The sequence below is a fragment of the Crocodylus siamensis genome, chromosome 1, assembly GCF_052110815.1.
Source record: "Crocodylus siamensis isolate JL-2025a chromosome 1, ASM5211081v1, whole genome shotgun sequence".
Classification (NCBI taxonomy): domain Eukaryota; kingdom Metazoa; phylum Chordata; order Crocodylia; family Crocodylidae; genus Crocodylus; species Crocodylus siamensis.
The window spans coordinates 331,300,237-331,317,337 of record NC_143395.1 but is presented as its reverse complement, the minus strand read 5'-3'; the positions used below and the strand labels follow the sequence as shown (position 1 = coordinate 331,317,337).

The 17,101-nt window shown below is 36.2% G+C and overlaps 1 protein-coding gene across 1 annotated transcript; it reads right to left on the bottom strand.

The window, feature by feature from the left end:
• Window positions 1-273: 273 nt before the first annotated feature.
• Window positions 274-15,166, bottom strand: SLITRK6 (SLIT and NTRK like family member 6). Its single transcript, XM_090023698.1, has 2 exons — window positions 14,629-15,166; window positions 274-11,196 (listed from the first exon to the last, which is right to left on the bottom strand). Exons 1-2 carry the CDS (start codon window positions 14,643-14,645, stop codon window positions 8,658-8,660), a joined length of 2,556 nt encoding a protein of 851 aa, XP_089879824.1. The 5' UTR covers window positions 14,646-15,166; the 3' UTR covers window positions 274-8,657.
• Between the last annotated feature and the right edge of the window lie 1,935 nt (window positions 15,167-17,101).

The window sequence follows — 17,101 nt, the reverse complement described above, 5'->3', positions numbered from 1 at the left end:
ATATATATATATGGAGGGGCTATATATAGATTTTTTTTTTGTATTGTGGTTATGATTATGAAGGGAAACAAAAGGACAATATTTTGTGGCTGCTAAGAAGACCTATGTAAATGGGCCAGTAACCCAGCTGTCTCATCAGAGCCAGGCAGTTCCGAGTTTGCTTTTTCAGTTTATTTTTACATGTGCAACCTTTTTCTAACAGGAAACAAAACAAACAGCTGAAATAATCAAGTGTGTAAATAGTAAATAACAACACAAACAAAAATCTGTGATCTTTCCCCAAACCTAGAAAAGAGCAGCCCATCTTTTTTAGTCTTATACTTTGCTTCTAGAACTTTTTAACCTTCTTTGTTGGTTTTTATTTGTCATCATTTGCAGCTGGCTCCCTGCCTTCCCACTAGGTAGACTATTAGCTGCTAACTACCTACACCTGGGTTTTAGCCCCTGAAGTCTGAACACCTCCTGACCAGTGTCTGTTTCTGATTGATCACAGAGTGTATCTCTGCAGAGGTGGCAACCAGTTTGGTCAACAAAGTAAAGGAAGCAATCAACATATCCAGCTAAACCAGTATTAAGATGAAATTAAACAGAGTGCAAGTCCTGAAAAGAGACATTATAAGGGAAGACCATATATTTAATAAACCAAATATACTCTTTCATAGCTTTAGCTTATAGTAACTGATATAACAAAATGTGATAGATACTGTTTTGCTATAATGGATGTATTATATGCATTTTTGTTACATTTTTAGATAAGTTGGGGAAAAAAGCTGTTTCCATGGAATTATCACCTTTTACTTCCACAAGAGAACTGGTTCAGTCCAGTTCCAAAACTTTCAGTGGAACAAATACATTTAAATACAACCAATCAGCAATAATTTATTAGAATATTAGGATAAGACATCTATAAATATTGGCTATAGGCAGGAGATAAATGTGGAAAACTTAGCAAATTCAGGGCTGTTGAATTTCCCCAGTCACCATAAGTAAGAATATACATTGTGTTATAACAGGTAGAAAGATAAACTTTGGGATACAGATTTGTTTCTGTGTTTGAAGGTACAAGCAATAAAAGGTTGGGCTGCAGTTCTGTTTCTGCCTTTTAAATCAATAGCCAACCTGCAAGATTACCTGTAAACCAGGTGATATAGCCAAAACCTATGAAGACTGCTCTTAAGACTCTTGTTCTTAGAGAGACTTCGTTGCTTCCATGCTAATTCTCTTCTTAGGATCTATTGAGCATGATCAACCTCAACATTATAAAATATGACAGCATAAAGATAGATATCCTCAGCCTTGAATTTCCCTTTGGGTGTTCTGTATGCTTGAAAGACAGCATTGTTGTGTGTTTTTATTTTCATCATACAAATCTTTGTAGTTATATGTGATTTAAGGATATGTACATAATCTATGAGATAGCTGACATTTGCAGGCTTGATTCTCCACATCCTTTCACTTTGGGTAGTCTCTTACACTTGAGGAAAGTTGTTGTAGAATCCTATCCTTCTGATTTGAATGTTACAGCTACCCTGTAATCATCAGATGTAATGCACTTCTTAAATAAAATTAAATTTCAATTATAATCTGCTGAGAAATAATATTTGCCATGTAAATCAGGTAACTACAGTATCTCAGCTTCTATCTGGTACTTACTTTAGTCACTTTCCAGTTGGCACCATTTAATAGTACTTAAGACAAATTTAAAACAATGTGAAAATGCTGTACTGGCTCTTATTACAAGTGAATATTGAGATGTAGTTTTATGAGCTGACAAAACCTTATTTTACTGCTGAATTTAAAATGCTAGTTTATGCTAACACTTAACAGAATTGATTTCCCCCAGATATAATCTAAATGGTAAACTAATTACATCTGCCAGTTTTGTAAAATCCTAAAATAAATGACCTCAAACGTGAAACAATCTTCGATGTTTGTCTGCAGTGAAACTAAGCTACAACAATGAAAAACCAACATTGCAACCTGAAATCAAAAGAAAAGAAACAAGGGCTTTTATTCTTTTCTTTGTGTCTTTACCAAAAGTATGAGCTACAATTAGTGCTTTATAAATGTAGGCACTTTGTAGTGTCTTGAAAAATAAAACTATAGGTAAACATTTTAACTGTATTGCATATACATTTATACTCTCTTTGCAAACAAACTGATGTAAAGAAATTATTCTGACTGAAGAACATTAGTCCATCACGTCATAATGACATGGAATTGAACAGCATCTGGTGTTTTCTTTCAAGTCTTTACTGTGTCTTGAGGTTAGATGGTTTTCATCAAGTTGTGGCTTTTAAGAAATTGTTCTGTTGTGTCAAAAAGCCAAAATTGACTGTTAGCAGATGAGCAAGAAAGAAAATGCTGTGCTTTATCTTTTTCAGTTTGACAATTAACTTCCCCATATTGATTCCAGTGGGTATCTAAAGTTATAGTCTATTTTTTTCAGGGCAAGAAGGATTAAAATCTATTACTGGGATGAGATCAAGAATATCATAAACTTAAGAAAACCATTAGGGGACAAATCCTTTGAACCTCAAGTAACAGATCCATAAGCCCCACCCTCAGTCTACCATGGTACAGTCACCGACCAGGTACAGGCATTACACTTTTACTGGTATAAGTGATCAAAACCTGTCTGTACCCTTAACAGAACAGAAGTTGGACACACAAAATTAGTCTATACCAATAACAGAACAGAAGTTTGGTGCACACAGACTCATTTAAAAATGGTGGAACCCAATCTAAGATTTCCCCCATCACCAAAGGGTGAATGTGTGTTATATTTGCTACTGATATGAACTTTGATGCTTGCAGAAAACAACATAATTTAGATTGATTCCACCTTGGGCTCGCTGAATGTCTGTACACCTAGTGAGTCCTAATGGAATTGGAGACAGCAAATAATACATGCATCCTTTAGGATCTTTCAAAGGTCTCCAAATTCCCATACTGTTCAACAGAAATGCTTTCATTTTAAAGGGTTCTCCAGAAATACAGAGGAAGGAGAAAGATTTATCAGTGAGGGAAATCTAGATGTGGCAGCATGCTATATTGGGGCAACAAAAGGAGATAAGGCAAGAATTGTCAGAAAATCCCTCAACTGATCTCTTTTCTCCTTATAAAAATGCTTTCCCCTCACAATGTATTCAGCAACTCTTCAAGAATATTGCAAATTGTGCCAGTGTGATTCATAGAAAATTGTGCTAGTGTGATTTATGCAGCTCACACGTACACAAATTGATCGATGATTTCAAAATTCAAAATTGAATAATTTCATATTCAAAACTGAATAATAATCTCAAAATCAGCTTTTTATGTGGATTTTTAGATTAATTTCCATCACTTCAAATACGACTATTATTTTTCCTGTAAAATATTAGCTTCCTCTACAGCAAATGTTTTTTTTATAAATATAGCAGAAATGCATTTTGTTAGGTGTGTGAATATCCCAGTCAGACTCATCACTTTATTTTCTCACTTTCCACAGGTAAGAGGTCTTCAGATAAGTAAGTGTCACACAATAAACTTCTATCATATCAGGAAAAAATAGTTTTTTATTTCACCTTATCCTCAGATCAAACACTCCTGCAGCTGGGGAAAGCTTGGATTCAAGAACATTTCTTGCAGCACATGCACATCCCTTTATAAAGTATGCACTCATACTGAAGATGTCACTTTAAAGGAGAAGAATGGAAGGAGACTATACGACCAGTCCTTGTATTCAATGAGCCATTACACTAATTATAATGCTATGGTTGATGTTTGAAGTCTTTTCTGTTCTTTGCAGAGACATCTCTTTTGGTAATATATGCAAATACCATTGCTAGGGGCCTCTCTGAAAATACCTATAGTAGGAAGAAAATATAAGAAAATACGCATTTGATTTTTATGCAAGTAAAGGATAGAAACAAGTTAAAATAAATATCTTCAATAGATCATTTTAATGTGTTTCTTTAGCTTCTATTTTTATTTTTAAAGGTTTGTTTTGCTGACATGTAAGAAGAAAAAAATGATAGTATCTGTTACCTTGATGTGCCCTAATGTACCAATTATATAGCTGCCAACTGCACCAATATGTCTGATGAGGTACTGTTCTTGCACTCAATTAAACTATTGTACTGACAGGAGAAAAATGAATTCACTTTGTTTCAGACTGTTAGACATGCTTTACCTTCCAGCCTCTACTGTACTGTCTAAGTGAAACACATAGGAACCATTTACATTTTCTTATCAGTTAAAAAAGAGGATCAGGACACAACAAAATCTACTCTACTAAGACCCTCCCCATAAAAGTTGGCAATACTCTGAGGGGCAAATTTCTAATTCCTATGATGGAAAAGTTTCACTGAACCTCTAGGCACAGGTAGTTCTTATTTGGTTTTTCCTGGTTTATATATCCTTTTTATTGGTAAATATGGATAGTATTCATTTGAGGAGCCAATGTGCTTGGCAAGACTCTCTGATCTTATGAGGATGCTCTTTGTATCAGTCTCTGTATAAAAACTTCATTAAACAAATAACTACCTAAGAATTCCCAACCCCGCCATAAAATCTCTGTGTGCACCTTCTTTTAACCATTGCATAGAAGTCAAACAGGAACAAAAGGGAGCATGGATAAAATGCAACACACTCCAGTAATGCCTGGATGTTACAGTAGCTACTTGAAGTCATTGCAGTGAGCTATAATTTACAGTAGCCCTGAAGCTTTAATTTATGTAGGAACTGAGCGAAGTGCCAACAGTCCTAAGTGTTGATGGAAAGCAACGTTAGTTTAAAGCCTCCCCCCTCACCTGTGCTGAATGGAATTCTGGCACAGCTGTGCATGAGCTGCTGTGACATAAATTTTGCTCCACATTTTTTCTGATGCTTTGAATCTGTAGTGAAGAAGAATGTTTTACAACCTAGTTGTCCTCAACATTCTGCTAAGCAACTTTAGCAGCTAAATAAAGTGACATGAATGCATGTGGCAATTGTTTCTAGTCGGAAATCATTTCCCTTAAACTGAAGCCTGCAGGGCTGATTCTCCACTGTGTTGCTTCTTGGCAATTAGAAGGTGGTTTATACCTACTTGGTACTGGTGTAAATGAACATTCAAGTGCAAGGCAGCAAAAAATTTAGCACGTGCTGTTGATTATGCCTCTCCTCTGACTTGAAACCTCAGAAGAATGGTGAAGAAAGGTAAATTTAAGGACCTCTTGCTTAAATGTAATTTAAGTATGCATGATTTCTATGCATATATAAGTATGTATGTGTATGTTTACAAGCATTATATATATGTATATGCAGAGACACATATATTTATATATGCATACACATTCACTTTCATGGCTAGATACAAAGACTCAAAGCCCACCAATGTCAATTCCTTTTGCCTTCTACAGATTTTGACTTCAAGTAGCTACTGTAACATCCAGGCTTTACTGGAGTGTGTTGCATTTTATCCATGCTCCCTTTTGGGCCATTAACAGTTTTAATGATCAAGTTTATCAAAGCTGCTTATTACAAGACTAGCCAATTGCCCATCGAGAATGGTGTGGGTCATGGGAACAGACAGGGATGGAGCCCCATGCCCCCCCATCCAGGTGTGCTCCCCCCTTTCCTCCTGCTGCTTTGTATCCAGGCCCATTCCCCCACTTTCTGCCACAGAGGGAAGGGAGGAGTGGGCCTGAGCCTGATGCAGGGGAGGACCAGGCCCAAGGGTGGGGGAAACCAGGCTGCCACAGCACGGTAGGGGGGAGCAGTGGGCCCAGGCTGACCCAGTGGCAGCAAGGGCACAGGAGGAGTGGGCATGGGGCTTATGTGGGGGAGGTGAGGTAGAGGGAGGAATGGGTCCCGGGCCCAAGACGAGAGGAGGCCCGGTCCTCCCCTCCCCCAGCCACTACTGTATTGGGCCACATTGGGCCAGGCCCACTGCTGCCCCCCCACTGCTGCTCCAGGCCTGCCCCCCACCCCAGTGTCAGGCCTGGGCCCACTTCTCCCCTTCTCCCACCACCACTACCACCACTATGGTATGCCTGCTCCTTTCCCCCCCATGTCAGACCCAATTCTCTCCCCACTGCCACTGGGTGAGCCCTGCAGGTGGTGACAATGGAAGGGGGGAAGGGTGGGCCAAGGCCAGCACCAGTGGCCTCATCCCCCCATGGTGTCCCATGTCCCAGCCCCACTCCCCCTCCCGTGCTGCCACCACCGTCACCTCCAAGGAACAAGGGGAGTCCAGTGGCCTGTCCTCCCCCTCTGCTCCATCATTGCCACCTGCAGAGAGCAGGGTTGGGGGGATGAGGTCAGCTGTGTTCAGTCCCCTGTGTTCCCACCATCATGGCAGCATGTTGCCACCTGTCCAGATGCTTATTCACACTCTGATTGGCTGTTTTTTCAGCCAGTCAGAGTGCAAATAAAACATTATAGATAGACAGATGGGTTAAAGCTTTAATATTATTAGAATGCTTTATGTCAAAACATATTTATCAGATATAATAGTATCACTATAGTAGATCTGTTCTAACTAGTGTCTTGGTCCCCCCCTCTCCTAAACACATTGCTGCTTTATTGAACTAGGTTGGCTCTTAATCACAGAAAGGGTATTCATTGTGTTGCTACTGCTGTTTTAATTCTTGGGAGCCAATAATTTTCACTCTCAGAGCAAAGTAATGATATCAAGAAAGTGCTAATAGGGAGATTTAATTTGGTAAAAGGAAGGACACAAGGGCCAGATCTTTATCACCATCTAAGTTAACATCTCTTTTCAAATTTCAAAGACCTCATAATGCAGCCCTTATTTGAAAATTTTAAGAAATTCCATGAAAATTATTTTAAAAAACCTTATGTAAGAATATGGGCAAGTCACATTTATGACAATAATTAGGTAAGAAAATAAGCTAAACTAAAGCAAGTGAGGTTCTTGAGACTTAATATATTAAATCTAAAGCTGTTAAGTATATTGCATGAATTTGAAGTATTAATTGATTCAGTCCTTAAATATGGGGCAACTGGAAATCAGAAAAAAAGTCCATCATGTAGTTAGTTTACAAAAGACCTTCTTAAAGAATTTTTTTTAAAATGCAGGTCAGTTTAGCACTCAGACATGCAAAGAAATGGAATGGTCTTACTTGAACGTTGAGCAAGAAGCTTCTGTCCACATGACAACAGAAAGAAGCCTCATGGTTGATTCCTGAACAGTTCTAAACTTGTCCATGGGCCTTGCTGCTTTCTTTTTTAAAAGTGACTCTTAAGAATGCTGTACTTGGCTTGTTCTGATTAGACCTGATGAAAAGTGTCTTGCATTGAAAAGCTTGTCTATCTGAATTATACAGTTGACCCAATAAAAGGTATCACCTTAAATCTTCGCCTCTTACATTTTAAGAAAAAGACATTTGTAAAGAACTTTATTTCCATGTATTTTTTAATAGTGAGAATTTCTTTGATTTGCTTAAAAGGCACCCAAGAATATTTCTTTTTCTGAACTGAAAAAAATGCAAAACTATACAGAATAAATATTTAATCTAGCTCAACCTTTTGTGAAATAAAGATTCAGTGCTCCTGTTCTCATCCATTTTTGCCATTTACTAGGAACATGTTTGGTTTTTTGTTTTTACTGCTGATTTGTGTCAGGTATAGAGCATTTATAATATAAACACCAAAACATTTTTTTTCTTTGTGTGTAAGGTGTTTTGTTTGGTTTTTGTTTTTTGCTTTTTGCACCTGAAAGTTATTGAAGTTACTGGCCACAGTGAATGTATTTCTATCCAGGAATGTTGAAAGCCACAGAAGCCATTCATAATGAAAGAAGTCAAACTTATATGCACTGATATATTTACAACTTAATCCCAGTAGCCTTTCAAATTGCTCAGGACTAGGAGTCAAAACACCAGTGATGCACACATTTTATAGCAGCTGCCTGAGAGAAGATTGTCCAACCTTGAGTAAAACTATCAGATAGGGAAAGCAGAAGACAACTTTGTTTATATCTCTTAAATTCTTGGGTAAATATATATTTTTTTATATATATATATATATACTTTTTTATCCACATACTGATACAGAGTGCATGTGATAAAGTCCCACATAAGATACTTAAATATTTGCAGGCACTGGTCACACACACAAATATATCTTTTTGTCTCTCTTTCACTCTTGAACTGACATTCAGGATGACAAAACTTTAATTCCTTTATATCTATTACAAGGGTATGATAAGTGCGTTTGTAGATTATGTTCACATATGTAGTGCATGTACTAATACCTAACCAATACATTTTATCCTTTATAATTACAAATTCAAGTGTTTTTAGAAAATAAAGTAATCCAATTAAATTGGGAGAAAAGAAAGGAGTACAAGTAACATAAATATTTCATCCTAGGTTAGGTACAGAATGAGAAGTGCCATACACACCTTTTAAAAAAACCCTAGAGGAATATGGCAATTTTCCTCCCACAGTTCAATCACAAAGAGTTCATGTTTAATTTGGGGCAAGATCTATTGCCTGCAAAATATCCCCATGGCTTCCCACAGTGATCCCTGAGGTTTGTTTTTGCTAGGATTACTGCTGTGCTTAGATTTTGACTGATAACACATTATTATAAGGCACTTTTATTTACAACGTTCCAACTTGAGATACAATTACAGAGTATCTGTTCTAGCCCAAAGTTTTATCACTCTATGTTTGCTGTTCCAAGACTTCCAGATAGTCAGGTTCAGTATGCAAGTTAGCTTTGAGTTCAAAATATTCATTTTTAGTCTGTTCTAGAAAAACCTTTCTTGGTCTGGAGTACATGAGTGTCTCCATTAGCTTCAGCTCCTCATGTGTTCCAGGATAATGTACTTCCATGTCAGGTTGCAGTTGGACAATATTTTTCCTTAGGTACTCAGTAATCCCTAGTTGCTGGAGTTCTCTCTCCTTCTCAAGAATATTTCTGTACAAGGAGCTGGCATCCTGAAAGGACAGAAATTCAGCTGATTGGTCAATAGCTTTGTATTTGACATTTGAACCTGTAAGAGGTGAACTGTTCTCTCTCTCCAGGAGACTTCTACGGAGATGTCTGGAGTCATTTCCTTCTTTTTCGTTTCCCTCCTCCTGTTGCTCTGTATGTTTTGGGCTGAAGGATGGGCTTCTATAAACCTGAACCATGGGGCTGACTATACGTTGCTCATAAAGAGTTGTAGCTGGATGCTCAGTTGTGTGGTGTGTGGTTTTATGGCCATACATGCTGTACTGGAGGTGTACCGGGCTAGGGTCTCTCATCTGCTCATCTGCCTGTTTCTTCTTGAATCTCCTCCGTCGATGCAGAACAAGGACAACTATTCCTGCTGCACAAAATACAATAGTTATAAACAAAATCAGGAGTCCTAGGATTAAAACAGAAAGTGGGACAGCATCTGTAAGTGATCGTAGAATAGTATCTGCTGTATTGCTTGTTGTAGAAGATGTTGTCACAACTATAAAGCTAGCATGGGTTGGCAAAGCTGGGCTATTTATTAGGCCTGGACACAAGACTTCACTGTTCAGAGTTTTCAATTCTTTTTTAGCAAGGTGCCCTGGAGATTTACAGAAGATTTCACCTATGATTGTATTCTTACTGAGCTTTTGTATCCATTGCTGCAGCCCAACTGAATCACAAGTACAGTCCCAAGGGTTATCCTCAAGTTCAATTTGTACCAACATATCCAGTTCATCCAAAACATTGCTCACAGGCAAATGTGAAAACTGGTTTGTTTTCAGGTTTAGCCGGGCTAATGGCACCCCTGAAAAAATATGGGGTGGTAAAGTTTGAAGAAGGTTGTTGTTTAAATATAGGACTTTCAGTTTTGGCATTGTGTTAAATGTCCCTGGAAAGACTTCTTTGATAGCATTATATTCAAGATACAAATATTCAAGGTGTTGTAACCCAAGGAAAAGATTCTGATTTAATTTTGTAAGGTGATTACCATTTAGATAGAGTTTCTGCAATCTAGTTAGATTCATAAATGATCCTTCTTCTAGGATTTCAATGCGATTGTTTCCCAAGTGAAGCATTTCCAGGCTAGCATAGTCCACAAGATCTGATTTCAATAATGTTTGAATAATGTTTCCAGCCAGAATAAGCTTTTTAGGATGTGAAGGAGGGGGTCCTAAATCAGATAAACTTTCAATATTTCGCTCCTGGCAGTGCATTAGAACCCCTGAGAGGATATGGCTGGTGCAGTGACAAGGTACAGGGCAATATATTCCTGGAGGCTGAGTGGCTGGCTTTGTGGCATGTAGCACTAAACGTGGTTCCTGGGTAGGAACTTTCAGGATAGGGATCACTCTGGTTGATAAGTGACTATCACTTACAGAGGTGGTTACTACCAAAGGCAGTGATCCTGAAGGATCTTCAAGTTCATTTACAGGGTGAGTAGGGCAGAGTGATTCTTTTTTCAATCTGCTTAGAATGCTACCTTTGATAATAGGAGGGCTGTTGCATACAACATCGCCTATTATTGACTGGGGAGGCATGTTTTCTAGCCATATCTTCAGCTGCAGTAATTCACAATTACAGACCCACTTATTGTCTTCCAACTGAAGATCCAGGATTCTACCAATATGTTCCAAAAAGCCAACATAGGGAAGTGTTTGCAACTGATTTCCACGAAGATCTAAGTGGGTCAATGGCACAAAGCGAAAGATATTAGGAGGAAGAAACTCAATGGCATTATCATTTAAAATAAGCACTTTAAGTCTGTTGAGCTTGCTGAAGGCACTTGCTTCTATCACTGTGATGAAATTGTTGTCTGCCTGAAGGAACTCCAGGTTTTCAAGTCCATTAAAAGTATCTTCTTTAAGTATTTCTAAAGAATTGTGGTTAATATGAAGTTGCTTAAGAAAGCTGAGACCATTAAAAGCTCCAGGCTCAATATCTGCAATATTATTAAAGCCAAGATGTAGAGAGATAGCATTGATGAGGCCAGCAAAATCATTCATATGCAGCATGGTCAAGCCGTTGTTTAGCAGATTAAGATGGAAAGGCCGTGATGGTGGGACATTTATTTGTGATATCAATTTAATATCTCTTTCTTCGCAGTTTATAATCATAGTATCATCCTTTTCTTCACACAAACACAAATTTTCACAAGATCCTCTAGATGAAGACAAAGAAGGCTGGGACTGTGGTAAATCAGAGGCAACCAAAACAGAACATAGCATAAAAATCCATAGCTTCATGGTTGCCCAGCAGATTCTGTAAAATAAAATAAAAAATAGAGCTTATCATTTCATTTTTTGAAAAAACCCTGGAGATTTTTGAAAATTTCCAGAACTTGTCACGGACCTATCCAACCTTACAAAATGACACCATGTGCCAGTAAACATTTGAATGAGTGATTTGAGTGATTTCCTAAAATCTGACTGCATGTTTAGTTGTAATCACTGAATGCAACAGGGTGGGCATAAAATAAAATTATGTTAATATGTTTATGCTGCTGCAAAATAAGCATTAAAAATTTATAAAATTGCTGTTCTGATTTATCTAGAAATACAGGTAGGTATGGAACTTTGCCTGAAGACACTGCGTGATGTGTTGCTGCCCCCAGTTGAATAGATTAAGGTTAATATAAAATATATCATCATACATAGGTATGTATGCCAAAACATTTAGAATCCAGCAGCTAAGAGACATTGACAAGTCATGTGACTGAACAGAAGTTTATAAGATTAATTTAACAAATCTGTTGCTTACCAAATGGCCATTCAGCCACCATAGGGAGAGTATCATCTTTGTTTCGGTTTAAATGGAACTTACTCTGCTTTCTAATTCAATGGTTTAAAGAGTGGTATTTTCATTTGCGTAGATATGAATTTATATTTGGGATGTTTTCATATTATTCATATTTGTATAATATATGGGCTTAATACATGTAAATTATATAAACTATAGATTATGTCCATTCACCCCCACATTCATACTTTTTTTGTAGAATTATAGATAAATGTATGCATATATGCAACTTTGTGTGTGCAGTTAATAACTTGGGTACACAAGGAAGACAAAAATTAGTGTGAAAGGCTAATAGAAAGAAATAAGTAGGCAAGAAACAAGATTTTTTTTTTACATTTCTTCTTAATAATATTAGTATCATCACCATACAGAATGACACTTGGCATTAGCAGTTAACAATGTTGAATGGCATAATCTGCATGGTGTATAAATTAATGATCATTTTTCAAGCCATTTGCTCTAAAATTCTCAGACTTCAGGAGGTTGAGAAATGTCTCATCACTCTCCAACTGTTAAATCAGGAGCACAAACTGGTGAACATTACATGGTGTCCATTTGACAGTTTTTACTGGTATGAACTTAAATTATGTTACATTGTTCATATGAGGATTCTCTGTGTGTCTTTTTATCAAAGTTGTTGAATTACCAAAGAGCAAAGGTATTTCTTATTGCATAGGATGAAGTTACATATCTGTTTACAGTCTATTATTAGAATAAACACTTCCACATTTCCTCAAAGAAAAAGTCCGTGCTATGAAAAAAATTATTAGAAACACATTTCATGCAAGAACTTGCCTTCAGTGCACTGCTTATTCTAGAAATGAACACAGCAGATTGCTTGAAGAAACCTATCTAATAAAGGTCAGTCCATCTTTCTAAGCAAGCTATTGAAACTTGCTTTGGTGTGCAGAATGTAATTGCACAATTAACCAGATGAACCACTGCTTTCTGAGGAAGCTAGAATGCTTTACAAGGGATACATGTAATTATATGTAGGGACACACTTAGAATTTGGCCATATTCTGTAGCATAATATCAATTACAGTTAATATAATGATAATTTAGCTGTGTACCTTGTTCTCGAAATACAGTCAGTTATACTTCCCATACAACTTCTTCATAAGAAGGTATCTATGGTAAGTGGTGCTAGAGGAATGTCTTCATATAAACAAAAAACAATTTATCTGTATTGATTAGTGGTACCTTCAATTATGGTGGAGTAAGGCATTTCATATTATAAAAAAAGTGATAGAATCTGTCCCTAAACTATCTAAAAAAAAATCAAGTCTTCATATAATAGTCCTTGAACACAATGTACACAATTAGCTCACTATATTTATGTTGTATAGTGTCCTGAGTTTCTGTTTTCCCATAAATATTAGGCAAGGCACAACATACAGAGGTCTTATTTCAAAGTATTCAGAATAATGTCAGTACGATATTATAAAGGTTTAGAACTTCTTTCTACTCATTAGTATCCTATTCAGTGACCTAAAATGGGAAATCAAGTTTCCCATAATAACTGTGAGCACCAAACCAACTCTGTTGCTAATTTGGCTTTAATTTTTATAACCTGTCTCTTTATAAGGACAACAGCATAACTCTGTTGTGTATTCAAACTGCACTTATTATGAAGGCCTAGGGCAAAATGAAGTGGAAAAAAAAAACCCAAACAGGCTGCATTAATTTAAAATGCATGTGGCTTTTTAATTCACATTGCTAAAATCATTTATAAAAATGAGAGCCACTCATTTTTTCTCATAGATGAAAGTAAAAAAAGACATTTGTAACCAATTGAAACACATTTTCATTTTAATCATCATCATACTTTTGTGGGGAACACTGTTAGAAGTCGCTTTCTCTCTCTCTCTTCCCCCCCTGCTCTCTCTCTCATGCAGCACACATGCACTCATATATACAGATGCACCCATGTGCATACACACACATAAGCACACTAGAGATATGCACATGTATGTAGTAAGATGCTTGAAACTTCTAGTCATGCCAAAGTAATGGGAGAGGGTTTTATTTATTTTTTTTAGTCTTTTAGTCTTTGTACTCAGGAGCCTGTCAATCTTGCCCTCAAAGGATTATAATAGTACTGTAAAATGAAAATTACTTTTGTCTACCAGATGATTAACATTAAGTGCAAAGAATTTACAGTACAAGTCTAACATGCATTTTATTTAAAAATGCTTGACTAATGACTTTATTTTTTGTTTCATATCCAGAAGTGAATTAGGAAAGAGTTTTGTTGTGCTTTGTTCCCATACAGAAGTAATTAAAAACTGTTAACTATAAATGTGCTCTTTGCATTTGCACCAAAGAGCCCAAAATGCCACTGTCTTTCCAATATTTAGAGTATTTGCCGAAGTAATATATTATGTGTCATCTTAAAGCAAATTGTTATACGCTTAAAACAAATCTTTCCAAACATTACCATATTTTTAATTTTGCTTATCTTTTGATAACAATATGCAAAAAATGGGTGCTGAAGAGCTACAAAGACTCAGATAAAGAAAACAGATTTTCCAATATTGAAATGTCTTCAAGCCTGCCTGTTAAATTCTGGGGAGAATTACTTCAGGGTGATGTATTTTAAGAGTTGTTATACTTCAGGAAAAAAATCTTTAATACATGATACCATGCAGGTTACTCTCCAAAACTACTTTCTACTGATAGCTGATTGATTGAAAGGATAGAAAAGCATCACCATTATAAAAGGCACCTGATAAAATACTTGAAATAGTGGTGGGTGAATCTATGTGCGCTGTTATCATTTAACTGAAAAGTTGAGTAAAGTAATACAGAAAAATAAAATCAATCACTGCTATGGGACAGAGAGTAAATGAGAAAATTCATTGGAGTTAATTAGCCAAGTGGAAGCATTCTTACCTGTACAGCAGCAACATCCTGTGACACGATCAATGGTACACACAGTTAGAGCAGATGTTTGATTGTAATTCAGTCCTCCTTTATTAAAATGTACACTTTCTTTGGAGTTTTCACTTTCCTGCACACTCTGATACAACTACAGTTCCATAAAGTTAAAATCCTGAATCAGAAAACAAAGTGCAGATCATTTAACTGAAAAAAAATCTCACAGGCAGAGTCACTATCTTGTAAGCAGTTGTCTTCTTTCCTCAATTAAAATTCACAGCATACTTCACAGCTATGCTGACTTTTCTGCATATAGTTAACCGTTTGCAAGCATTTGGATTCTGTAAATAAACAAGATGTTCAGCAGAGCTCAAAATAATCACTCTTGGCTTGTTAGATTTTTAAATCCAAGCTGATTCTATCTTCTCTTTCCTCTTTCTAGTCTTTCGTGTTAACTCAGTTTGTTATTAGTCAGATTGCCAGGGGCTGGGAGGTAGGCGTAAATAAGAGACTTCTTGGCTTTTGACTCAGCCTTTAAGCCCTTCCCCATCAGCGAGCTTTAATCTGCCAGTGTCATTTCACACAAGATACAGCTCCACCTTGAGACAGCTCAGCTCCTCCTCCTTCTGCAATTTGTCTCACCTCCTCTTTCTCTTTTTTTTTTTTTTGTTAAACTGAACCTCCTGAAAGTAAAATTAATCTAAATCTACTGTAAATTACTTAAATCTATTAATGGCTGATTTTAGATGAACATAAATATCTACTACAGCTCCTGCAGCTTTTGCTGTCAGGCAGATCTCGCTTTAGTTTACATCTGCAAATATGTGCTTTATATGTTGGAAGTGTTCCATGCTGAATGCTCCCAACAACAGATATCACAAGGACAGTCCTGTTTTCTGGGAATTTTTAGTGTCTTAATGAAATGAAGTATTTCTAAAAATACTTCACCCACCAGATTTTTTGTCCCAATTCACCTATTACAGTAGCTTAACTAGTAGAGAAGTGTGTGTACTTTATATGTTTCACTTTTTGTTGCTTTATATGTTTCACTTTTTGGAGCAAAGGCACTGTATAGCACATTGCTGCTTATGGTCACAGAATGATTGCAGTGCTCTTTAAGCATCCCATCTTTTTTTAGTAGAGAAGTATTGATTTTAAAAGACTGCTTTCCAGACATTATAATATATTGGCATTATTGCACATAGAGTGCTATTTTGTTTAGTATAAAACAGTCCATGATATATAAAAAAAACTATTTTAAGTTTTACAGTGGGGCTGTAAACACACAATGATTAGCCATTATGTATAGATTGAAGAATATAGGATTAGAACTATATAAAGATAGAGTTTAGTAGATCTATTACTAGCCAAATTCTGGTATCACATGCATGTTCAATTCAATGAGTAGCCTCATTGAATTGCAAAAGACTGTCACAAAGTATTGTTCCATCTGATCAGATTTCCCATAATCTGATCCAATTTTTGCAGATGAACGTTGGCTTTAGGTTTAGTGTACTTAGATCTTCATTATTTCACCCCCCACAATTCAATTGTGATTGAAAAATAAAGAAAAAAATCAGAAGATTTAGAGCTATCTAAATAAATGATCCAAGTATTTTATTTGTTTTTTTGTTCATTTATGTATTTGTGTGGTTATTTTTCCTCCTGACAGAATACTAACAAGTTGATCTCCATTTATGTAATGTATTTGACATTATTGGACAAATGTTTTTGGGGAACATGTTTACTCTCTAGCTTCATTGCAAAAATCTTTGAGTATTGTTGTTCATACATTCCTGGTTTGGTTGTGATTGGTTAAAAAGGACCATATGATACTCTGTCTGGTATGCATTTAAAAAATGCCCCTAATTATAACATAAATATGCTCCCAATATATTCCCACCTTATTTTGTATGATTCCTGTGAATCTTTGTTTTCATTTGTTCCTTGTTTTACTGTTCTTTCATCAAAAAAGGATGAAAGTTTTAAATACTTCACCAAGTCCTGCAGCTTAACCTACCACTTACATTGAGTCTGATGTCTAATGTGTTGCATACAGTGTAATTTAAATATTTGCCTTTGTCTTTCACATCTAATAGTAATCTTAAAATGCAATTAACTGGGGTCTGGTCCTGCAATCAGATCCATGTTAATAAATCCTTTTGTCCATTGACTTTAGTGAGACTTCATGTAAACTTGAGCAAACTATTATGAATGTCAGTTTGGGACCTTGTTTTTCTCACCTTAAACTATATACATAATCCTGATTTAATATAATTCAGTGTAATAAATATATGACAAATTGTTATACATTAGAGAAAAATGACCTGTACCAGAAAATATATATACTGTAAACCTTCTTGATTTCTGAGGTACCTTCCCTAAAAAGAGTTGTCCTTTAAACATATACCTTTTCAATTACTCTGACAGTTTTTAAAGTTTGTGAAGCTCCATTAATAAAATGCACAACTGTCAAACTCACTTATTT